Raw genomic sequence first — 23803 nt, forward strand, 5'->3', positions numbered from 1 at the left:
ATCATTTAAATGTATGCAATAGGTTCCTACAAAAACAATAGCAGCCCTAAGTTGTAAAAACACGAAATATTTTGAAAGGGGTGTCTGGCTGGCTCAAGGGCATGAGACTCGATCTCAAAGTCCTAAGTTCGAGCCCCATGTTGGGTATAGAAATTACTTAAAGAAATTAATTAAAATATATGTTTGTAAATATAGTCTAGTCTTAAAGTACAGTTTCTAAAAAAAAAAACCACCACAAAACAAAAACTTTCCTTCTTTAAGAGAAAAACACTCCCCACCCAACCTCCAGAGCTCAGAGCCATGTTTTCTTCTTCCTTGCTTTGAAAAAAGTACAGCAAGAGGCAAAGAGCGTTTAGTAATACATAGAGTAAAGCAAAAGTTTCTTGACAGGAAAGGGAATCCTACAGCCATGCTGTTTTGGTATGTTAAGGCTCAAAGATAGGAGTTATTGGATGGCTAAATGTACCGTACTGAGAAAAGAAAAAAGTGGCTCAAACGCTAGCAATTAATTTCTATACAGCTTCTGGGATGTTTTCCATGTGTACTCTGTGATCTCAAAAATATCATGTACTTCAAAATACTACATCTGTGCCCAACAGTCCCTTAGAGAAAACACCACTGGATGTAAACAAACTGGCAACTTTGGTGCTGTCAAAGAGAGGACACATTCTTTACAAGGAGTAGCCCGTTTCTCAGTACTGTTCTTCTCAAATTCAAATCCGCTCGTGCCTAAAATCCAGATCAGATTTAGATCCTTCTTGGAAAATTACTTTTGAGAATCAAGAGTCCTCAAAGAATACAAGAATTGGTGGAAAGAAGGCCCTATAATCATATGTCCTGCACACAATAAAATCTGACCCTTCCAAAACACCAATGATCCATCAGTTCACAAATATAATTGAATTCCTATTACATACAGTGCACTGCATCCATCTAGTGATTATAGTAGAGAGAAAAATGAAGCCCCCACTTAAGGCATTCACAGTCCTTAGGAACAGGAAAAATTCTCTAAGATAAACTTGCCTAACAAAGCAAGGCACAGGGATAAATCACATAGAATATGTAGACACTAGTGTAGACAGTTAAAGTCAAGCTCCAGGAAACGGAGATGTCTGTAGTAGAACAGCAGGCAAGACCAGAAAGGCGGGGAGGGCCAGAGACAGAGAGACTAGAACGGAGGAGTACGTTGGTGCCAAACACGGGCTCACTGTGTGCACGCCATTCCCCCAACACGTGGTGAGGCTTATGCCTCCATGCGCGGGAATCTGAGCTGGCCTAGGATTAGCTGGTCAGTAGATGGCCATGTGGCACTAAGTAATTTCTGAGGCTAGGCCCTAAGAAGTCTGGCAGGTTCCACTTGACTTCGTGGAAGGCTCACTCTGGGTAAACCAGCAAGAGCAGCAGAAGTCTGACTACCTTGCTACTGCCGTGCCAAGGGGAAGCCCACGCTAGTCATGGGGAGAAGCTGCATGAGAAGAGATGACCCACCAGGCCAGGGGCCAAACCCGTATGTGAAGAGGACTCTGGTGATCCTGCCCCTCAGCCTCTCTTGCTTGATAGACCCCAAGAAAGAACTGGATTATGATGTTCCAGCATCATCAAAGTATTCTTTTAAGCCACTACAATTTGAGGTAGTATATTACAGAGCAACACATCACTGAAACGACCACCTTGACCTTCAGCATTGAGGTCACAAACAAGTGGTGCCTGAGTCAGATCCAACCTACAAGGCAGGATTTTAGGGAAGCTCACTCAGTATTTTTAAAACTCTAGTTAAAGCGGCACCTGGGTGGCTCAGTGGGTTGAGCGTCCGACTTCGGCTCAGGTGATGAACTCACGGTTCGTGGGTTTGAGCCTCACGCCCGGCTCCGTGCTTACAGCTAGTTCAGGCCTGGGGCCTGCTTCAGGTTCTGGGTCTCCCTCTCTCTCTCTGTCCCTCCCCTGTTCACTCTGTCCCTCAAAAATAAATAAATGTAAAAATAATATTTTTAATTAAAAAATCAAAAAAATAAAACTCTAGTTAAATTGTCTACAGAAACCCACATTTTGCTGAAGCCTGCACTCTCCAGTCATCTAGTTCATTCATTTATTATAAAACCTGCCATCTCTCTATTGATTCTTAAGTTTATAACCTTTTCTCTGAAAAAAATGGGGAGCAAAGGATTAACACACTTACATAATCACCTAAACACCTCCAGTGTGACAACACTATATGATTATACTATAATAGAAAATAACTCAAAAATGCTAGAATTCAAAAGAATTTTAGCAAGTACTAAAACATATGCTCATTTCCAATAATAAGTTTAAAAAATTAACAGTAATTTGTTTCAATAAATACAACACTATATAAATTTACTTCTATCTTGACCCAAATAATTTCGATCAGATGATGGACTGCAACTTTGAGCATATTATTTGGATCAGAGAGAAATAACAGACACACACTACGTAACTCTAGTAAAAACATTAATTATAGAATGAGTTGATCGAGTTACATGTTTCTAGACCACCTATAAATAGCCAAAGTTCCTTTCGTCTTTCAGTTGCCAACTTACCTTTTCTTACTCAAACCAAACCTGAATTATTCAATAATAAATTATTTTGAAGTTTCATACCTCATGCCATGACTTCCTAAACAGGATCCAGAAAATGAAATGTTTTAGAACCCATTTGAATTATACTGTCAGCTCCTTCAAAACAGGAATTCTTAGGCTTATTCTAGGCTTATCATTTACACCTCCCCCCCCCCTTGCAAAAAAAGACCTTCACAGTTTTCAGTTCAAATATCTATTAAGACCTTTTAAATAGTTTAAAATTTAAGATAGATATTCCATATTAACATATCCTAATGCCTTTCTAAGTCACCCAACTCTTTCTAGGTAAAATTTCAATTTTATGCTGCTTATTAGTAACCTGTAATTCCTATTATTTTCCTCAAAATATAAATGCTACCTGATAGATACTAGCACTCAGATAGACCAGATACCTACAGCGGAACCACCAACACCAAAACACACTTGCTAATGGGAGTTCAGTATCCTTCCACAAAGTTCCAGTTTCTCAGCAGCATGTTAAACCATGTCCCACTTAATTCATCACATTTTCTTCTGACTCAACGAGGATCACAAGAGCATGTATCAATTTCCGCATTCCCAACCCTTCCAAAATAAATGACAAATCTAAACAAGTGTATAATCCGTAATAGAAGGCAGGCACATGCGTCAATGTGGGAAAGGCACAGTTGCTGGGATGTGCACAGCTCCCGTGTGCCTTGGGAGTCACACTGTACAGGAAGGAAAAACTACAGGCAGGGGAAAAAAAAAAAACGCAAAAAAAAAAAAACCCAGGGGCGCCTGGGTGGCTCAGTCGGTTAAGCCTCAGACTGCGGCTCAGGTCAGATCTCACGTTCGTGGGTTCGAGCCCCACGTCAGGCTCTGTGCTGACGGCTGGCTCAGAGCCTGGAGCCTGCCTCCGGTTCTGTGTTTCCTTCTCTCTCTGACCCTCCCCCTCTCATGCTCTGTCTCTCCTGTATCAAAAATTAATAAAACATTAAAAAAAAAACCAAAAAAACAAAACCCCACCCACCTCTCAGTGCACGAGGGTCCTGAGAGGCAACAAAGAAACACTGAACAATAACCTCCAACTTGCTTGAAGATTTTGAGTTTGAATAATGTGTTTGGGCACCTGTTTTTGGAAGCACAGAACACGTTTAACACAGCAACAGTACTGCAAATAAACAGTGTTTTGAGTTGTGTGGCTAGTAAAAAGACATCTATTAAGCTGAGAAATGGCACACTTGGAAAATTTGCGGCGATACGGAACTTAAACACCATTTATGCTATAGTTTTCCCAATGGGAAACAGCTTCTGCATTTCTAGTTGGCATCTGTCCGTACCCTGCCTCTCACCACCAGTTTACCACCTCATTTCCTCCTCCAGGACTTCTACTTCCCCCCAAAAGTCCCACATCCCTTAGAGTTGGAAGCAAAACAGCCTGCTCTTGTGAGTCTTTTGGAAGCAGGAGCTGCAGGGTTTTGAGCAAATTGAAACGCAGGTGCAGAGAGGGCTTTGAGAACTGCCTAAGAGGCCAGAGTTTCTAGCCTGGGGCCCAGGACCCAGTAAGCATTTATATGATACAGATGTAGAGAAAACTCAGCAGCATAGTCTTCAAGTTTGTGCCCTGAATGGAAGAGGGACAGTGCTCAAAGGGAATTGGGTGGGGGGAACACAGCCCCCCAGATCTGTGCTCTGGATAGCCTAACCCTCGAGAGAGCTCTGCTCCATGAAACAGCCCTTCTTGGTTATGAAACCAAAAGTTGTTCCTAAAGTACATACATATATTTTAAGGGGTAAAAAAAAAAAAAAAAAAAGGAAAAAGCATTCTTTCCTCAAATACTTTATTTAATAGTAATGTACTGACGGTTCAGAGCCTGGAGCCTGCTTCAGATTCTGTGTCTCCCTCTCTCTCTGTCTTCTCCTACTCCCTGGCGATCTCTCTCTCTCTCTCTCTCTCAAAAATGAAGAAACATTAAAAAAAAATACTCAAAACAGTTACCCTAGCCTAACGAGGGTTCAGTACCTTTAAACTCTTTTTTTGTATTCTTAGTAGTTATTAAAATTAATATAATCAGATATTTTTATAATTTATTCCAAAATTATTTTTAAAATCAAGAAGTTATACTGCCTATGTATTAAAGAAAACATGCTTTTTGCCAAGCCACTTACAAATCAATCTCAAAAATGCTTTCAGAGCGCCTGGGTGGCTTAGTCAGTTAAGCATCTGACTCTTGGTTTTGGCTCAGGTCATGATCTCAAGGGTTCATGGGCTGGAGCCCCGCGTCAGGCTCTGCATTGGCAGTGTGAAGCCTGCTTGGAATTCTCTCTCCCCTCCTCTCTCTCTGACCTGCTGCTGCTCTCACATTCTCTCTCAAAATAAATAAACTTAAAAAAAAAAAAGTATTCCAAGCTAATTCACCAACAGGTAACCTACTTCGACTGCCTGTGTCATCACAGAAAACTTGTGCTTTTCATCAAACACTCTTCTAAATAGATCACTCTATTAAGAACTCTATTTAGATTAACTCTGTCAATCCTAACAACTCTTGATTTGCAGAAAGAAAAGAAAAAACTGAGGCCCTATGACCTTGGCCCTTGCTCAAGGTCACAGGGCTATTAAATGACAGAGCCAGGATTCTGACCCGGATAAGGTAGCTCCAAAGTCTGCAAGTGTAATCACTACCTCCTATTCCCTCTCACACTCATTCAAGAAAACTTTTATTACCTGCTTGAGGCACTTTGCTCAGGCCTAGGTGTAAAGAGACAAAAAAAAAAAAAAAATCTCAAACCTCAAGAAACTTACATTTGAGTACACAGGGAAAAAATAAAAAAGTAAAATGCAAATTAAACCAAAAGCTCAATCTGATAATTCTACCTAAGTAAAATGTCTACGGAAAATTTAGGATATAGTACTGAAAAGGATTTCTAATACTTGTCTATATATTTTTTTTAACTCTCAAAAGCCACATATTTAATCTTTATAACTAACCTTGTGAAGCAGACAGAGCATTGTTATACCCATTTCACAGATGATGAAACAGAAATGTACTCAACAGCTTAGCAAAGATGCCACATCCCTTTGAGGAATCTGCCCTACCCACAGAATCTGCTTCACTAAAAAGGCCACAACTGGTCAAATCATAGGCTTCCTGGGGCAGCTCAAGAAGATGCACTGGGTAAATCAGATCTCCTTTCAAAACTCTGAAATTAGGAAACAGAGAGATGAGTCAGTGTCCTATGAGATACCAGGGGAGAGAGGGAGACAAAGCTGGGACATCCATTAAGAGCCAAGCTCAAGCATATTTTTTATTGTAGAGATTTTTTAAATGTTTTTTTATTTATTTGAAAGAGAGGGAGAGAGCAAGCACGCACGCTAGCATGAGTCGGGGAGAGGCAGAAAATCTGGAGCAGGCTCCACCCTGGCAGCACAGGGTCGGGTATGGGACTTGAACCCACACAAACCGTGAGATCATGGCCTGAGCCAAAGTCGGATACTCAACTGACTGAGCCACCCAGGTGCCCTGCGAGCCAAGCTTGAGCTTGAAATGATGAGATTATAAAGCCAGCAGATGGAAAAGAATAAAGCGCATCATGAGAGGGAGAGTAGACGTGCCTCATGACTCATCACCGAGGGGAAAAGACCAGCAATGTCTCTTCTCCCCAAGACCCAGCTGCCTGCAATAAACCTCATTTTCCCCAAGGACACTGAGGCCTTCTCTGCCAAAGCAACCACCAAACACTGTGTGCAAAGGAGATGACTTTTCACACACTTTCAGCAGAGAAATTCAGATACTTAGTGCACTTGCGTTTGGCAGAGACTCCAGATGTAGTAATTGGCCACACCAGTCTCCATGGATTCTGTTTACTTATTGCAAAAAAGGGATAAGCTTGGCCTGCTTACAGCAACCAATATAGAAGTCAAAAGAATGTGTCTCCTCAATTATCCAGACAGCATCGCTTCTGCCCCATCTACCGTAATCCATTCCCAACACCTTCATCCATCCCTGCTCCCCTCCAGTAAGGAGACTTAACTCTTATCTCTTATCAAAAGAGCAAAGGAGACTAAACTCTTTATCTCTTATCAAAAGAGCAAAGTCATCATTAAATACCAAGACTGACTAAAACTTCACAGCAATTTCATCCCAGGGTATTTGTTTGAAATGAAAGATTTAGGACAGGACAGAAGTCATCTAGAGGAGAGAGGGCAGGAGAGGACTGGCGTCACATCAACCCTACACACCGTCTTCCCCAAACCAAGCATGGAGATCAAGCTGTTACCTCCCCCTCCCCACTGAAATCACCACCAAGCAACAGTCCGAAGACCTCAAGTTCTGAGCTCTCTCACAGTGACACCACTAGGGTGACAATTAGAAAGGACGGACCCTTGGGCAGACCTGAATGAAGAGGCAGGAGAGAGGAGAGAGAGAAGACAGACAAAGGGAGTGAGACCTCACAATCTCATGACCATGGAGCACAGGCATATGTCCACTCTGGACAAGTGCAGCCTCTAGGATGTGGATCTCTTCTCTGATTTGTCAATGATACTCAGGTGTACAACAAAGAATTTAAAAATAAGAAAAAAATTATTCAGTTATGCAATTTGGAGGTCCAGTTAAATTAAAAACTACTCAAGCCTAATTAGCATGCAATCTGGTAGCAGTTACGTGTATCCTTAAATGCATAAATTTCGTGAGTTAATTTTGGGGCAACACCCCTAAAATCATGACAAAAAGCAAGAACTTAAACCATCAAAAGAACATGAACCTTTAAATAAGCACATGCCCCTCTTAGACAAGGATCAGCAGGCACAGGTGGACAGTGAAATAAGTGGATCATGAAAAACAAAAGTGTTTTTACAGCAGGTTTTGGGGGTTGGCTTGTTTTGTGCTGTATTTTGCAAGAGGTGGAGGGAGCAGTTTTTGAGATTCATTAAGTTCTCATATTTGAAAAGCATAGACCTGATATTAGTTGAAACAGGCCCACAGAAATCACCGACCTCGCAGAACAGGGCAGTTAAAAGGCAAATATCACACAACCCTAAATAAAGGTGAGACTTGCCCAGATGGAATACTGGTGTATCTTTTAACGACTCAAGAGAAAATTATGGACAAGCCTTCTAAAGTGCACAGTAAAGAAGTTTTCAGTAAGTACTCACGTCCTGAAATGGAGGACTAGATTGATGTAGAAGCAACTATCCGTATGGACAGGCTAGAAATGCATTTGGTCCAAGAGTGCCTGGGCAGCTCAGTTAGTTAAGCATCAGGCTCTTGATTTCAGCTCAGGTCACCATCTCATGGTTCATGGGACGCAGCTCCGCATAGGGCTTGATACTGACAACGTGGAGCCTGCTGGGGATTCTCTCTCACCTCCTCTCTCTGCTCCCTGCCCCCCAAGCACACACACATCTCTCTCTCTCTCTCAAAATTAACAAAACGGTAAAAAGAATGCATTTGTTTGTCCCTAAAGCCTGCAAATTTAGAATGCCTTAAAAGCTAAAGTTGGGAAAAGTACTATTACTTATTACAAAACTGCATTATAAACCTCTTGATACCCTTTTCTTCACCAAAAAATACACATGATCTCAGAATAACACATGAAGTTAGAGGGAAATTTTTCTATTCATGATATAATACATAATTTTTTCTAATACCATGGTCTTACATAAAAACCCTGAACTCATCAAGAAAGCCAACCATGTCCTTCCCTTAAAATGCTTCTTTGAAAAAGACATTTTCAAGTTGTATGTCCAAAATTGAGCATTGGATCTTGCCCAGCCCATCTTTCTTTACACTCGGGAAGCCTTCCCCAACTAAATAAATGGAGTTGCATAGGCCAAATCTTGTAGCAATCTTTATTCCCACTGGCTCATGTACCCAAAGCCTCAGGAAATCCAAAAAGTCCTACCTTCAAAATATTTCACCACTCTCCATCCCCATTATCCAAACAACTGCAACCTTGGCCAAAGCCACCATCGGAATACCCTCCTGAGGAGTGTGCACCATCTACCCGACAGCCAGGGAGGCTCTTGGAAACTGAAATATGCCCTGTTCCCCCAGTGTTCAAAATCCTCCTTACTCGCTGGCTTCCCCCAAGTTAAGTTCCTCCAGTGGGCTCAAAATGGTCCAGTCTATCTACCAGTCCCGTCGTGTTTTCCCTGCTCATCTCCACTTATTCCCAAGCACTGCAGCCACACAGAGCTCACTCTTTGCCCCTCTGGTGCTTGCTCTAGGGCTTACTCTAGGCTTAAGGCTCCCATACTCCCCCACCCTGCTCTGCCTAAAAAATATTCCCCTAACTCTTGTCCCCAGATGTCTGCAAGGCCCCTGCTCAGGCTGTCACTTTCTACCCTGTTCACACTTCCCGCATGCAGGTGTTTATCCATTTTCCTCCCCGTTGGTTGTAGCCTCAGCTCCTGGACAACTGCCCGACACACAGTGAGAGCTTAGCAATTATATAAAGAATGACTGAGTGACCAAACAGTTACGCTTAGGACATAATTTTATAGAACCAAGAGACAGGTAGGATTTGAACACATCTAGAATTAAACAAAGCATATGAAAATGGCCACCCTCTTCCATTTGGTGCACTGGGCAGTACTTCTTAGAGGAGGAGGAGAGAAGTTTGGGACACAAGGAGCCCAGCTGCCAAAAGAAGACCCACCCACATTCCATCTTGCCATAAAAGTCCGTGTTTGCAGACCTCTGTGTGGCCCATCAATGCCCCAAGGCAGGTTCACAAAAGCAGCTATGACTAGTTCCAGTTGTAAATGTTGCTCCAGATCAGAAGGACATTTCCAAGGTCTTTCAAAAGTCAAAGGTCTAACCTTTCACATTATGGTTAATTTTCCATTATGCCAATTTTTGTTAGGCACATAAATCACATGGAAGTTTTTTTTAAATTGTTTTTACATTTATTTATTTTTGAGAGACAGAGACAGTCAGAGTGTGAACAGGGGAGGAACAGAGAAAGAGACAGAGAATCCAAAGCAGGCTCCAGGCTCTGAGCTAGCTGTCAGCACAGAGCCCGATGTGAGGCTCGAACCCACAAACCATGAGATCATGACCTGAGCCAAAGTTGGACGCTCAGCCTACTGAGCCACCCAGGCGCCCCTCGTCCAGGTTTCTTAACACATGACAAAATGTGGGCTTTACAGGGATCAGGCCACCTGGTCCTCCCAATGAAGTGAGTACCATGAAGTTCAGTTTGCAAGTAGAGAGTTAAACAGAGAGGACCACACTGCTAATGAGGGGAGAGTTGAGACGTGAACCCAGGCATGTTGTCCCAAGAGCCCATAGTTTCAGAGTCTGTGTCACGGTGACATAGTGCCTCTTGATTCCATTTGCCCAATACCAATGGGCCGCAAATGGAATCAACGAAAGAAGACCTTACGTGATGAGTGACATAACATCTGTTCAAGGAAGACATAAACATACCTCAAATGTCAACTAGAGAGCTAAAAGTGCCACTAAGAAAATATCATTTGACAATATTTACCTAATATTGACAAAAACTGATATAAAACAAATAGAAGTTTTTCTTAAAAAGTCAAGGGAGGGGCTCCCAGGTGGCTCCGTTAGTTGAGCATCTGACTTTGGCTCAAGTCATGATACCCCACTTGGGGAGTTCGAGCCCCACATCAGGTTTGCTGCTGTTAGCACAGAGCCTGCTTCAGATCCTCTGCCCCACCCCCCTGTCCCTGTCCCTCCCCAGCTTGTGCTGTCTCAAAAATAAACATTAAAAAAAATAATAAAGTCAAGGGAGAACAGTAAAAATAGACAAAATGCAGTATTCTTTGAAAAACTGCTTTGCTAAAGCAAACCTTAAGAAACCTGCATGAAAATTAACAAGTAAATACTCATAAATATAGCTAGTCCTGAAAAGCGGTTTCCTTTGGAAATATTTGTGTAGTCAGAACAACTAATGTTAGCATGTTTCTTCAAATCCCCATGTTTTAAGGAAGAAGGAGGGCAAAAACTTGAAATCAGGATTCTGTAAATATTTAAGAGACTCTAACCAGGAGGAGGAGGAATTCCTTAATGAGTCATCCAGTGAATGTGTCCTGATAAAGAGGGATGATGGAATGGGAGGAATTTTACACTAACAGATTACTTACAAAAATATTAATTCCCTACCACCCTGCCTTCTGCAAAGACCAAAATAAAAGTAAAAAAAAAAAAAAAAGACTTAAGCAAAATAAAAATCAAATGCTTTCTGTAAGTATTCTAAATCACATACATAGCCCTTTATACTTTTCAGATAACATATGAATTCAACTTATTGGACATTTGATTAAAACAGTTTGAAGTGCATATTATTTGTTAAAGATATAATCTTGCAATAAGCGAAGTTAGCCTTCAGTGCTCCCAACCACCAACTGTTAAAATGGGTGGCAGAGAACAGAGTCTAACTTTTTGCCTCTTTTTTTAAAAAGCTCTGTTTGGGTTTGGTTTGCATTTGGACAGCTTTGTAAAATAGGCATCAACCATCAACTTGCACTGAGCGCAGCTTCCCAGTGCTTAAAGCACCAGGTGACCAGCCCAACCACAGCAAATGCCCCTTGTGCCCCCTCCCCCACTACCGTCTTTAGGGGGTCTCTCCTGACCCCATCACACCTCCCTCCATCCAACTCTCTCACATCTCACCTGTAGTATCTCAACCCTTCTAGGCTAAAGAGGGTGCCTCCCACAGTAACACTAAATTATTCCATACTTCATGATAAAAGCCATTACGACTGTCCTTTCTCCCTCCTTCCTGCCTTTCTTCCCAGCCCTCAAATCAGGGCTCCCATCTTTCCCAATTAATATAAAGAACCACCCTGCTCAGCATGTGACTCTCGATCTCACGGTCATGGGTTCAAACCCCACTCTGGGCATGGAGCCTACTTACAAAAAAGAACTATCCCTAGGGCTCTAATTCAGTGGTGAAGATTTGGAACCAGTATGGACAATATGGCAGCCAGCAGCAGAAGCATGTGGGGAAAGCCCTGGTCTCCTGGCAACCTGCTGTCTTAGCACATTTTGATCCTGCATTACCATAGATTGGGCGTGACCTGTCCTCTCTTATTCTCTCAACCCTCTCAAGTGCAGACCACCATCACCAGGCTGCAGAACTGCAAATACAGAATAAAGTCTCCGGAACGGAATATGCCGCCCCCTGGCCAAGGCCTAGAACCACAGATCTTGCAACACTCTCATAATTCCTGGGGTTTGCGTACTCAACGTGAAATTGAGAGGTTTGGATTCCATGTCCCCAAGGTTCTTTCCACTCACACCATCAAGAGCCAAGATTCAGCTCAGATCCCAAGGCCACCTCCAAAACAGTCACTGGAGAATTTACCAGGGGTGCACAATCCTCACAATTTTGACTATGATGTATATTCCCAACTTGGGGATGACTTGAGGCTGGTGTTACAGGCTGCTTACTGCTGAAAGGTTACTAATACATTAGTGAACTGCAGAAAAATCGAAAATGCTTAATGACCTGTCACAGAATATACTTAAAATGATGTCGCATAACACATCTAAAGCACAAGTAGTAATTCTCTTTTATCTCTGGAAATGAATTCATTCAACAGAATACGTAGCACAGTTACTATGTGAGGAAAAGTTCTGGTCAGCCTCAGAGTCAAACAGAGGACTAAAGCCATTCCTTTGATTTTTATTCCCCTCCTCCACATTTGAGAATTTTTAAAACAAATGAAAGAAGGCATTATTTCAGCTTAAGGCATAAGTCATATAGGAACAAAGAAGGTTTTATTATCACATTAAACATCAAGGAGGAATATGCTGACTGATAACTAGGTTAGGCGACACTATTAGGTTAAGCGCTTGCTTTTTGCAAGCTTCTAAACCAATATTTACAATTTATATCTATGACCGGAGGTAAAAAAAAAAAAAAAGGTTTGGCTAGTGAGAAGGTCATTAAGGGAAAGAAGATTAAAAAAAAAAAAAGGCCCTTGAAAAATCAGAACAAAGTACACAGAGAGAAAGGTACTCTGAGCCTCAGTGGTCTATAGAACATTTGACCTTTCTGCCTATAAAGTGATTTAACATTAACCACATTTCACTCTGGCCCCAGAGTACTACCTCCCGATAAGAACTCCTTTTTGAAGCTCTACCCCATGCACACACACATACACACAAGAATGGGAAACATACTGCCACTGGCCGTGTCTTGGGCTTTTTGCCTAAGAAGTTTTCTTTCAGCGGCGGGGGCGGGGGGGGGGGGGGACGACTCCAACAACAACAGATTGTACAGAGAACGGCCTCCCTGCTTGTTGGCACACTTTCCCAACTAGCAGTTCCAGCGACTGTGCCCTGAGTGAGCCCATTCAAGAATTTCATCTCATAGTAAGTGTTACAATTATAGTCATTTGATCTTTCGACATTTGCAAATGCACCTGCTAAGCAAGGAGCCTGACAGCCATATATATATCCCCAAGTTCCTTCCCGTCCGTCTTCACCACCAGTCGTAGGGGGCTATTTCGAATGCAGACAAGGTGAAACAAATGCAAAGTAACAAAACCCGGGCCAAACACTTCTCTGGCTGCAGGAGGTTAGGTTCGATGTTTGCAGGTGCTGCTTCTTTTTCTCTCCCGCACTAACTTCCCTGTCATTTTTTTTTTTCCTGGAGCAGGTAAGAGGCTTTTGTTTTGCTCTGGGCTTTCGAATGCCAGGGGCTTACCTTGGGGTGGCTTCCTCACCAACCTTGCCATGGGTCCCCCCCACGGCCTGGTCCTTGCCGCTGGGGTGGTAGGCAGTTAGGACAACTCCCTGGGAACTGGAGAGCCAGCTCATGGTGACAGAAGGGGCATAATTTCTCCGATACTGACACGAGAAGAGGAATGAAGTTCCTCTGGGCAGCTCCGCTCATTAGCATTGGCCGGCTCCTCCTCTCGAGGCGAGGCGGGTGAATCACACGGGAGGGGCGGGGCCTCGCCAGTGAAGGGCTGGCTGGCTGGCTGTCCAATGAGAAGAGCCCGTGACTCAGAGTATTGTTTCAACCCCGGGCAATTCCAGTCTGAGCGGCTTTAGTTAAGGAAGCGGGTGGGGGGAGCACTATTTAACTGGCCCCGTCCCTGAATTATTCTGATCTGATTAAACTGCCAGATTGTGGACTCTTCTCATCTACGTGAGTACGAGCGGTCAGAAAACAATGTGTTACTACAGAATTGTTGTTTTTTTTTCTCTCCCTTCCCAATTCCTGTTTCCATCTGATAATTTCTGCTACTTCATGTAACACGAGTAAGGACATTTTCTTAACCCCTTCATGTTCAGCATTAAAATTAACCATAGAAAAAAACCAATGCACTTGGAGCAAAAGCGTACAATACGGGTAACAAAAGCCTTACCTCATGGGTCAGGTTTAAAAAGTGCTCATAAAATGATTGTGTATCATCGAACTTCATCTTCTTTCAACGTAAAAGCCAATGCCAAATTTACTTCTCTTGTCAAACCACACTTCAGAACTAGAAAGAGATCTACCAATAACTCCGTTACATGTTAGTGCTTAGAGTAAAAGAAGTACATTTGTTCAGCACCTACCATATGCCAGGCCCTCTCTGTGACAACTGTTTCACGTGTCATGTATTATCCCTTCAATTCCAAGTTTCTCTCTCTCTCACACACCCACACCCACCCTACAAGACAGGCATCCTTATCACCTGCATTTTACAAAACCTAAGAGAAGTAAAGCTGAGGAGTTGGGGTAATTCTCTTGGCTAAGAGAACACACGTGTCCTGTACCAGAAGCTGCATTTGAACAGAATTCTAGTCCAAATGCCATTCTTTTTAACCAGCATGCTGCTCTTCATGTTGTAGATTAGGAAACAAGCTCACAACTTCTGAAAATTACAAGGGATGTTTCTCTGCTCTTTGTCCCTGCAAAAAAAATGTCTAGTCTGAATTGACGTGGCTTTGTGTTGCTGATCTTGATGATCTATTAGTTTATGTATCTAGAATTTCTCATAGGCAAGTTTTTACTTCATTACTCTATAAAGAGACTGCTTATACTTTTTCATTATTTAAAGTAACCACGAGGGGCGCTCAAATAGTTAAGTGTCTGACTCTTGATTTCAGATCAGGTCATGATGTGATAGTTTGTGAGTTTGAGACCTGCATCAGGATCTGGGCTGACAGTAGGAAGCCCCCTTGGGATAGTGTTTCTCCTTCTCTCTGCCCCTCCCCCACTCTTATTCTCTTTCTCTCGAAATAAACAAACTTTAAAAAGAGAGGGGGGAAAGATTATATCTGCATCCCTCGCCCTCCACAAGTATTTGTTCAGCCTCTGCATTTCTACCTCCATAGGCTCTACCTGCTGTCCTCTCTCTTGTCACCATTGCCAGAGTCCCTTTCAGGCCCTATACTTAGGTCTTAGTTTCAATGTTACAACAGCCCTTTCTACCCCTTCTTTGCCTTCTCTTCTAAATCAGTTGACCCTTGAACAACACAGATTTGAATTGCATGCATTCACTTACCAGGTTTAAAAAAAATACAGTACAGTAAATGTATTTTTTCTTCCTTATGGCTTTTTTAGTCTTTTTTTTTATTGTAGTTGACTCTTTCTTATGATTTTCTTCATTTTATTTTCCCTAGCTTACTTTATTGTAAGAATAGAATACATAACACGTAGAACATATAAAGTATGTATTCACTATGTTACTAAGTAAGGCTTCCGGTCAACAGTAGGCTGGTAGAAGTTTTAGAGGAGTCAAAGTTATGCATGAATTTCTGACTGCAAAAGTGGAGGTGGAGTCTCACTGTCCCTAAACAAACCCCCCCACCCCCCCCCACCCCCTGGTGGCTCAACTGTAAAATCCTACCTGAGCACATGCCTGATAATGTCTCTCCTTGCTATAAACTTCCCTGGTCTCTCCACCGCTAACAGAACCAGTTCCAAACTCCTGAGCGGACTAAACTCTCCCTACCTTACCCAAACAAGCCTTCCCCGGCACCTCCCAAACCCTCTTCCCCTCTGGTCCCACCATCATTCCTTTCTCTAACTGAATACTTCCACATAGCGGGCCTTTAATTTCTTGTGTCCTTAGAAAGATTAATATTATCACTTTTGATTAAAAATTTAGTAAACAGTTGACTCTAATGGACATACCAGTGTGAGCCTATGATGGCCCATTTACAAGTTCAGGCAAAATGAAGAATACAGGAAAAGAAGCAAAGGGTAAGTCGACTGGAATATATAAGTTTTGTCCTTTTAATGTCCTCATGTATATAAAATATAACATAAGAATATAATACATAACCTAAAAATGATGAATGCTCTCCCACACCCACAGTCACCCTTTTTTTTTTTTAATGTATCTGCTCTCAAATGCAAAAATATAGAAATCACTACCTTCTACAATTATTAGTGGTAGGGGCACCTGGGTGATTCATAGGTTAAGCATCCTACTCTTGAGTTTGGCTCAGGTCACCATCTCGTAGTTCGTGGGATCGAGCCCCATGTGGGGCTAGGCACTGACTGTGCAGAGCCTGCTGGACATTTCTTCCCTCCTCTCCCTGCCCCCACTTGCTCGTGCTCTTTCTCTCTCTTTCAAAGTAAGTCAATAAACTTAAAAAAATATATTGGTGGTAGACCACAGACTGTGTCTTTTAGGAATGCTTTTCTTCTCTATTTTCCTTGCTATCCCACTCTTTCCTTGCCTTTAATTTTTTGGACTCCCTTTTTCTCTCCTTCATTTTTCTATTTTTCTTTCTTCCTTTGCTGCGTCACACATACCCACTGACGGCCATGAGCACTGCCAACTCTCATGAGACAATGCATGATACAGACTTTGCCCAAAATGATGAGGAAGTTGTATCTTTGTCTGATTGTACTCTCTTCACTTGTTTAATTACAAATAAATCACAGTATGCAGATTAAAATATAATTATTTCTTAGGTTCAGCGTAACAGCTGGGTTCACAGTAACGCTTTTTGAAATTTTTGTGAGGCAGAACCTGTGGCATAAATAGACTTCCAGAGGTTAATACATACAACTCGAATTCTGTGAATTTAACATCCAGGTACATGGAAATCCTCTGGGCTCCTTCTTTTCTGTCATTAAGCCCTGTTGTTACCGATGTGACGATGTTGCTGGTCACGGGCAGACAGGTAGGACTACGTGAACACACAGTGCCCTGGAGTACATGGCCTCAGATAGAAGCTCAAGTGGGTAGAAATTTATTTTCAGAATTTTCTTATGACCATCACAGAAGCACTCTTACTCCCGATATGCTCCCTTGAAATCTGTTATTTCACACCCTGAACCCTACCGAGGTTTAACTAGAGTCCTCCCTTCTACCACATCACTCTTCCTGCCAGAGACACATTTTATGAAAAAAAAAAAAAATACTATTTTACTCCCTTCCACAGTCACTTTAATCAAACACTGAGAACCCAATGTCCTTGAATATGTTAATATTCCAGGCTATTGGTTGCATGCCAAACACTTTCCTGTTATGAAACATCTTACCAAGTAATTAATAACCTCAGGAAAGTTTAAACACTCGTTTCATTCATTCTCTTTAAATGGGACACACTAGATGACAGAGGGAGGAAAAAGGAAGCTATAATTTATGTCCCCAGATGGGTTGTTAAAAATAGGGTGGAGACAGTACCGCAGCCTCTGACAATCTGATAATCATGTTCAAAATTAATGAAAAAAATAATATATTCAGTGCTTGTAATATCAAAGGATTTACTAACTGGTTTTTATATTTTGACTTAGGATCCTATTTTGTAGTATGCAATTAAAATTGAAATAGATTCTATACATTTATCAATTTTTTCCTCAATCAGTTTCTATTGCTTTAAGTGGAATTAACGAAGGAGAAATGTGTACACTCAAATCCTGCAGGATTGCTAAGCGCCTGTATTCATACACAAGGTCATGTGAAAATTGACCTTTTTTTTTTTAATGTTTTTTTATATTGATTTTTGATACAGAGAGAGACAGAGCATGAGAGGGGGAGGGGCAGAGAGAGAAGGGGGCATGGAACACGAAGCAGGCTCCAGGCTCTGAGCTAGCTGTCAGCACAGAGCCTGACGCGGGGCTCGAACCCACGAACGTGAGATCTGACCTAAGCCGAAGTCGGAGGCTTAACCGACTGAGACACCCAGGCACCCCAAAAACTGACCTTTCAACTGGCCAAGTAAAATTCAATTCACAATAAAATAAGAAGAACTTGAATAAATTAACCTCCTGTGAAGTTAAAGTTTCACAGAAGTGATAACTGGATTTACATTGGCAGTGCCCACTAATGAGGAGAGTGTGCCAAGCTCCCCGTCCTGCTATTTTATCAAACTTGGTGCATGAATCATTCTTGTGAGCTTGCAAGGAAGGGAGTTCTGCACTGGGGAGTCATTACTGAAAATTCCTGCCTGTGCAGAACCTAACTCTACCTTCCTTCAAAACTGCATTTGTTTTTACGAATTCGGACTCTAAAACAAGAAGCGGGGAGAAAAGCCTTGCACCTCTCTGCGGACAGCTCTACTAAAACTTGCTATATTCTCAAAGTTATTCTAAACTGCTTTTCCAGGGAGAAAATATTAGCCACGCCTGGTATAATTTGTAGCTGCTATTGCTAGAGGCTAATTTAGGCTTCTTGGTAAACATCTATAGAGAAAAGTTCCTTCTCACAGTTAAAGAGTTTATCAGCAGTCAATAATAATAGCTAATGTTTGAGCGCTCACCCTTGGCAACATACGGTATACCCAGTCTCATTTCATCATAATCAAAAACTATGAGAGATGAATATTATAATTATGCCCACTTTAGAGATAAGGAACGAGAGGTCACACAGCCAGGAGGCAGAACAGGACATGTAAACCATTGAGACCAAGCTCTTAAACACTGTCAAGTTCACAGCTGTCCTAGAACCGACTCTCTTGTTTATGAGAAAACCCACATGAATCATTAATGAGGTAAAATAAACTACAGCAAATTTCAACTGTTTAATCAAATGGAATATTAATGTAAATGCAATGCTACAGCAATTCAGACGGGAGCAAACTCAATAGTTTCTTTTCTGGCCCTCTGAAACTTTTCTACATCAAATTACGAGGGGAACATAGCTTAGGATTCATATGACTACATGAGGTCATGGTTATAATACCATCTTATCTAAAATTGTTTCTACTGATGGAAATCAAAGAAAAGTACTCTAGTCATTATAAACATCTTTTTTTCTCTTTTAATATTAGTCAAAGACAGATCTAAGTTTACAGACCTGACGCTTACAGAATTTGTTAGACAAAGGGCTTTGGAAGAGGCTTTGCAAGACTGGTACTCAGTTTAACTCCATTTAGCTTCATACTAAATACACCTCATTTCAAAACTAGCTGGAAGTGGAAATTAGCCAAGAAAAGAAAGGGTAATGAACCTAACTTTTCCTTTGGTTTTCTCTTCATTGCTGAATACGAGGATACCCATGTTGAAGTTGGGGAGACTAAAGTGTACTCTCTGGAGGGAGGAGGTATGTTCTGAAAAGGTAGTATGTTGATTATGAAAAGACTCAATTTGAAACATCTGGAATTATATCTATACCCAGATTTGCTTTCACACAAAAGCCTTCCCGAAATAAATTATGAAGAACACTTATTTCCTCATAAAGTAAAAGAAGCAACCGTGACTAGGGAAGATTTGATGAAGCCGAGTATCTAAGGAAAGAGCTGACTTGATTTGTGGCCTGGAGAACAGGGAAATAGTAGCTGTAGATCTACTGGGGGGGAAATGGTGGTTATCTACTCCAGAATGAAGGTGGTTCTTCTCATGTTTTAGAGTAGTTCGTGGGGTAGTTATACGATGTTTCTTGACCAAAATACTTGATAAAACTGCACAAAGAAACATCATCAAAGAAGAATTTCTGTTTTGTGAGCCTTTTGGGAAATTGCTAAGGTTAGAAATGACTTCAAGAATGACAAAGCATAATTTTACTGGAAAAACCAACCAACCGGCCCTGGTACCCTACTTACAGACAGAAAGCCTAGGATGTTCGAGCGATAGCCCAGAGTTTTGCTTCTCTGGTGAAAAAATCAGATTCACATGTCATGATAGAAATGAGATTTACCTGCTCTTTTCAAGTGCACACACTGAGGGGAAAAACAGCTACTCTAGAAGGATGCAAGTCTCACCATGATGAAATCACTAACTTCTCAGAAAGGGATATGGAGCAATAACAAAAAATATCAGCTTGCTTTTCATTTCATAGGGCTTGCCTAGTTTTCTAGAGGATGTCGACATGTATCTAATTCTATTTTGGGGGGAAGTTTTTAATTTTTTTAAGAAAAAAAATAACCCTCAAAATAATTTCAAAGAGGCATTTAATCAGGGAGTTTGGCTCATTTAATAATAATTATACTTGGTCAGTTAAATTGAATAAATATTTTCATTTTTTTTAAAGTTTATTTTGAGAGACAGAAAGCACAAGTAGGGAAGGGGGTGGGAGAGAGAGAAGCCCAAGCAGACTCCACACTGTCAGTGCAGAGCCTGATGTGGGGCTCAAACCCAGGAAGCCATGAAGCCCTAAGATCATGACCCAGGCTGAAACCAACAGTTGGACACTTAACAACTGAGCCACCCAATGCACCTAAATCTTTTCATTTATTCTTTCAAAAAATTTTTAATGTTTGCTTGTTTTTGAGAGAGATACCAAACACGAGTGGGGGAGGGGCAGCAAGAGAAGGAGTCACAGAATCCAAAGCAGGCTCCCGGCTCTGAGCTGTCAGCATAGAGCCTGACTCAGGGCTTGAACTCATGGACTACAAGATCATGACCTGAGTCAACATGGGACATTTAATCAACTGAACCATCCAGACACCCCTAAATCTTTTCATTTGTAAATATGAATAAGCAGACTTATTTCAGACACAGTCATCATGCTAACAAAGCTTGGAAAATTCAAATCCTAAACAAATTTTTGAATGCCGTAACTAAATGCTCATGTAGAGAGCACGCACGCAGAATCTCAGGAGAATCCTTTTTTCAAGTTTGCTTCTACTTAGATAATGGGAGAGTTGCTGTCCTTGACTTCCTAACATGACTTCAACGGAGGATATCAGAAGATTCCAGACAGGCCTGCCTTAACATAGGTCCGTGTCTAGGAAGTTACATGAATTCCAAAATTCTCTGCTGCTGCTACTACATACCTCTGGGAATCAGCATTTTTAGGAATTTCTAAATGAAATAAAAATACACAATTATACATAAAAGAAAATACAAATATTGCTTTGTGGAAAAACAGCCTTTTCTTAAAATTATCTTGGGAAGAATTTACTTTGTTTCTTGTTTGACCATGTGGGGTTTCATGTTTGGATTATTTTTGGAAATCATCATTAATATTTTTTCAAATAAATCACAGTTCCTGGTTTAAAGAGAGAGTGTGTACATATGAACAGGGTAGGGGAAGAAAGAGAGGGAGAGAGAAAATTTCAAGCAGGCTCTACTCCGGTAGGGCAGAGCCCCAAACTCATGTACCGTGATATCATGACCTGAGCTGAAATCAAGAATTGGATGCTTAACTCACTGAGCCAATCAGATGCCCCTGGGTATCATTGTTTGTACTAATTTATTCTGAGCTAGAGTCTGTAAATTTCAACAGATTTTCAATAGGTGCCCAGAAAAAAATGAAAAGCCATTTCTCTAAAGGATAGTCACCCCAATGTCCCATACCTCACTCTAATTGAGAAACATCTCCTTACATTACATCCTAGCTCCCAACTGTGCTCCTGAAATATTTTCTGCTTGCTTCCGGGAGTTCATTTGTCTTCATTCTACTTAATAATTTGGCCAGCTGGCTTGTTACAAAAGCCCAAAGAACGGAACTATACTCGTGAGAACCGTGGTCTCCTGAAATTTTAAAACTCAAAACTATAAGGTTGACATTGTCTAAAGGTTATCTGTATCTCGTCCAAAGGACTTCTTTTTCAGAAGCAGCTGTTCTAAGGAAAGAAAGGTTATGCAAAAGCTGGTCGGGCAGATGGCCACAGAGCCGGGACCCCGAGATTTGAGGAAATCATGATATCCTGGCACCAGAATACTTCCTTGCGGTTCACATTGCTCAAGTTCAGAGGCTGTCTCAGCAGTCACTGGCTCAAAGTGTCTACTGCAAGAATGTCTTCGAATTTCTATCCTATCCCCCAACTCCATCCGACCCCTCCCCTCAAAAAAAAAAAAAAAACCCATAAAAGTCTCTACAATTCAAATAGTGAAAAAAATTTAATTCCACTACTTAGGGTAGAAAATATATTATTTTCCATCAACCAATCTGCCCACTAACTATATTTCATTTTTGTACTTTTCTTTAAAAATCTGCAAGATATATGTTTTCCTTTCCCAATAATAAAATTATATGTTTCAGAGCAGACGTCTCGTTCCTGTAGGTAAGGATAAGTAACCATGAACATAATAAAAGTTCTTACAGTCATCACCCTTCCACATCAAATCCCCACAAACACTGTAGACTAGAAATCTCCATAAAGAATGGCTTTTTATCACAAATTGGCATGAGAGAGATGAGCAGAAGAGAAGCCCCTCAGTGTGACAAAGATAGAGGATTATTTCCACGTACACGTTTGATCACATTGCCTCTTCCTCTTATATGAAATTAGGTCTTTTAAAAATGTTGCCAGAAGGTGAATAGAACTTTCCGAGTCTTGGGTTTAAATCACACTCTGATGTTCTGGAAATGTATCTCACTAGAAATGATCGAGGATTCAAATCCAGGCGGTAGATCCACATTTTTTTGGTCATGAAAAGGAGACAGACACTAGAATTTTCCTTACTGTGAGTCTGCCCCTGTGAAAAGCAGTACTTGTCTTACCTGCAAAGATCATCGAGATAAAGCTATGGTGAACACATGAATAAATCACTGAGAGAAAACAGAAATGGGCAGAGCCTTCTAGGAATGGAATTCTGAGAAAGTCGGTCTTTTCAATACTGCATGCATTATTAGCATTCACGTTAGAGGGATAGAGAGAGAAACTTGATATCAAGTCGCCAAACATAACAAAATTCTTTCAAGGATTTTTATCCAGAGCAAACATTCTACCACCTTAATGTGACCTACAGGCACAAAATGAGCCTTTTGGAGATTCCTCGAATCTCTCAAAGGCAGATACCAGGCACCAGGAGGGGCCTGCGGGGGTACTTTGAAGAACACTAGCAGGCCTGCCTCTAAAACAGCAAAATTCTCTCCAACAGCCCGTGGTTTCACCGCTGAAGTCAAACGCTGGGTTTTATTGCATGGCCACTGGTTCACTTCAAACAGATAACCTAAGGGAGGTACAGGTGAGTCAGTCCAACCCAACCCCGGGAGGTTATTTCAGTTAGGATGAACAAATAGATTCATATTTATAAAACGAAGCGTTATATAATAAATGCAAAATTAAACACACACATGTGCGCGCTAAGGGAACTGTGACAATTAAAAGGAAGTAGAGAATTCCAAGATCTATTAAGATTTCAAATAAGAGGGTGAAGTTAAAGTAACGTGCGTGTGTGATTTTCCCCCAATCTTTCTGCATTAAACATTTATTATTTCACAGTTGGAGAAGATGCTAGCAAACATACAGCAGGTGCTAACCTATTAGGTCTTGAATTAGGGCAGGGAGAGAAGGACTTAGTGCAAGGAGGACGACCCAAAGCAGGTGAGACACGAATGCCAGCTGACCACTTCAACCAAGGCAAGGTGCGTACAACAGCCCAAGTGCTGTGCGGAGTGCAAAATAGGGAGGGGGAGACAAGATAGGGAGAATCAATCCAAAAACACATAAATCCGTGCCAGATGTTTACAAACTTCCAGTGCCTTGTAAACAGTTAGTCTATATTCCACAAACAGCAAGGAAAAATCTGACTATGAGCAAGGTAGGAGCCTAGTCAACTGTACTGGGAGAAAGAACACTGGTGGCTCTAAATAGCAGGGATGGCAGGGAAGCTAAAGAAGGGAAAGCTGTGTTAAGAACGTATCTGAGGCGGTGCTGTAAAGTCACAGCGGTGGCAGCCCTGGGTGACCTTCATCTACACTCGCAACCCATGCACCCGCGGGCCATGCACACAGACGCTGGACAGTATGTGTGGCCTGGCAGATGTGCAGAGGCGGGAACAGACGAAGGTGGAGTCCAAAGTCACCCTGCCATCTCTAACCCAGATGAGTGAGGAGGTCTAACACATAGTTAAAAACAACCCAAGGACAGGCACTGATGTGTTCCCACGGTGGCATGTCCTCAAGCACCATTCAGTCACAAAGCATG

General features: G+C 41.6%; 1 protein-coding gene across 2 annotated transcripts in view; it reads right to left on the bottom strand.

Moving 5' to 3' along the window:
* The window catches only part of ARHGAP18 (Rho GTPase activating protein 18), a 126594-nt gene extending 113183 nt beyond the window's left edge, over window positions 1-13411 (bottom strand). For both annotated transcript variants that reach the window (XM_029945054.1, XM_029945055.1), the window contains exon 1: window positions 13242-13411. In XM_029945054.1, the coding sequence (XP_029800914.1) occupies window positions 13242-13354 (113 nt within the window). In that variant the 5' untranslated portion in view covers window positions 13355-13411. The remainder of the gene's footprint in view (window positions 1-13241) is intronic.
* Between the last annotated feature and the right edge of the window lie 10392 nt (window positions 13412-23803).

Source organism: Suricata suricatta, chromosome 7 (genome assembly GCF_006229205.1).
Source record: "Suricata suricatta isolate VVHF042 chromosome 7, meerkat_22Aug2017_6uvM2_HiC, whole genome shotgun sequence".
Taxonomy (NCBI): domain Eukaryota; kingdom Metazoa; phylum Chordata; class Mammalia; order Carnivora; family Herpestidae; genus Suricata; species Suricata suricatta.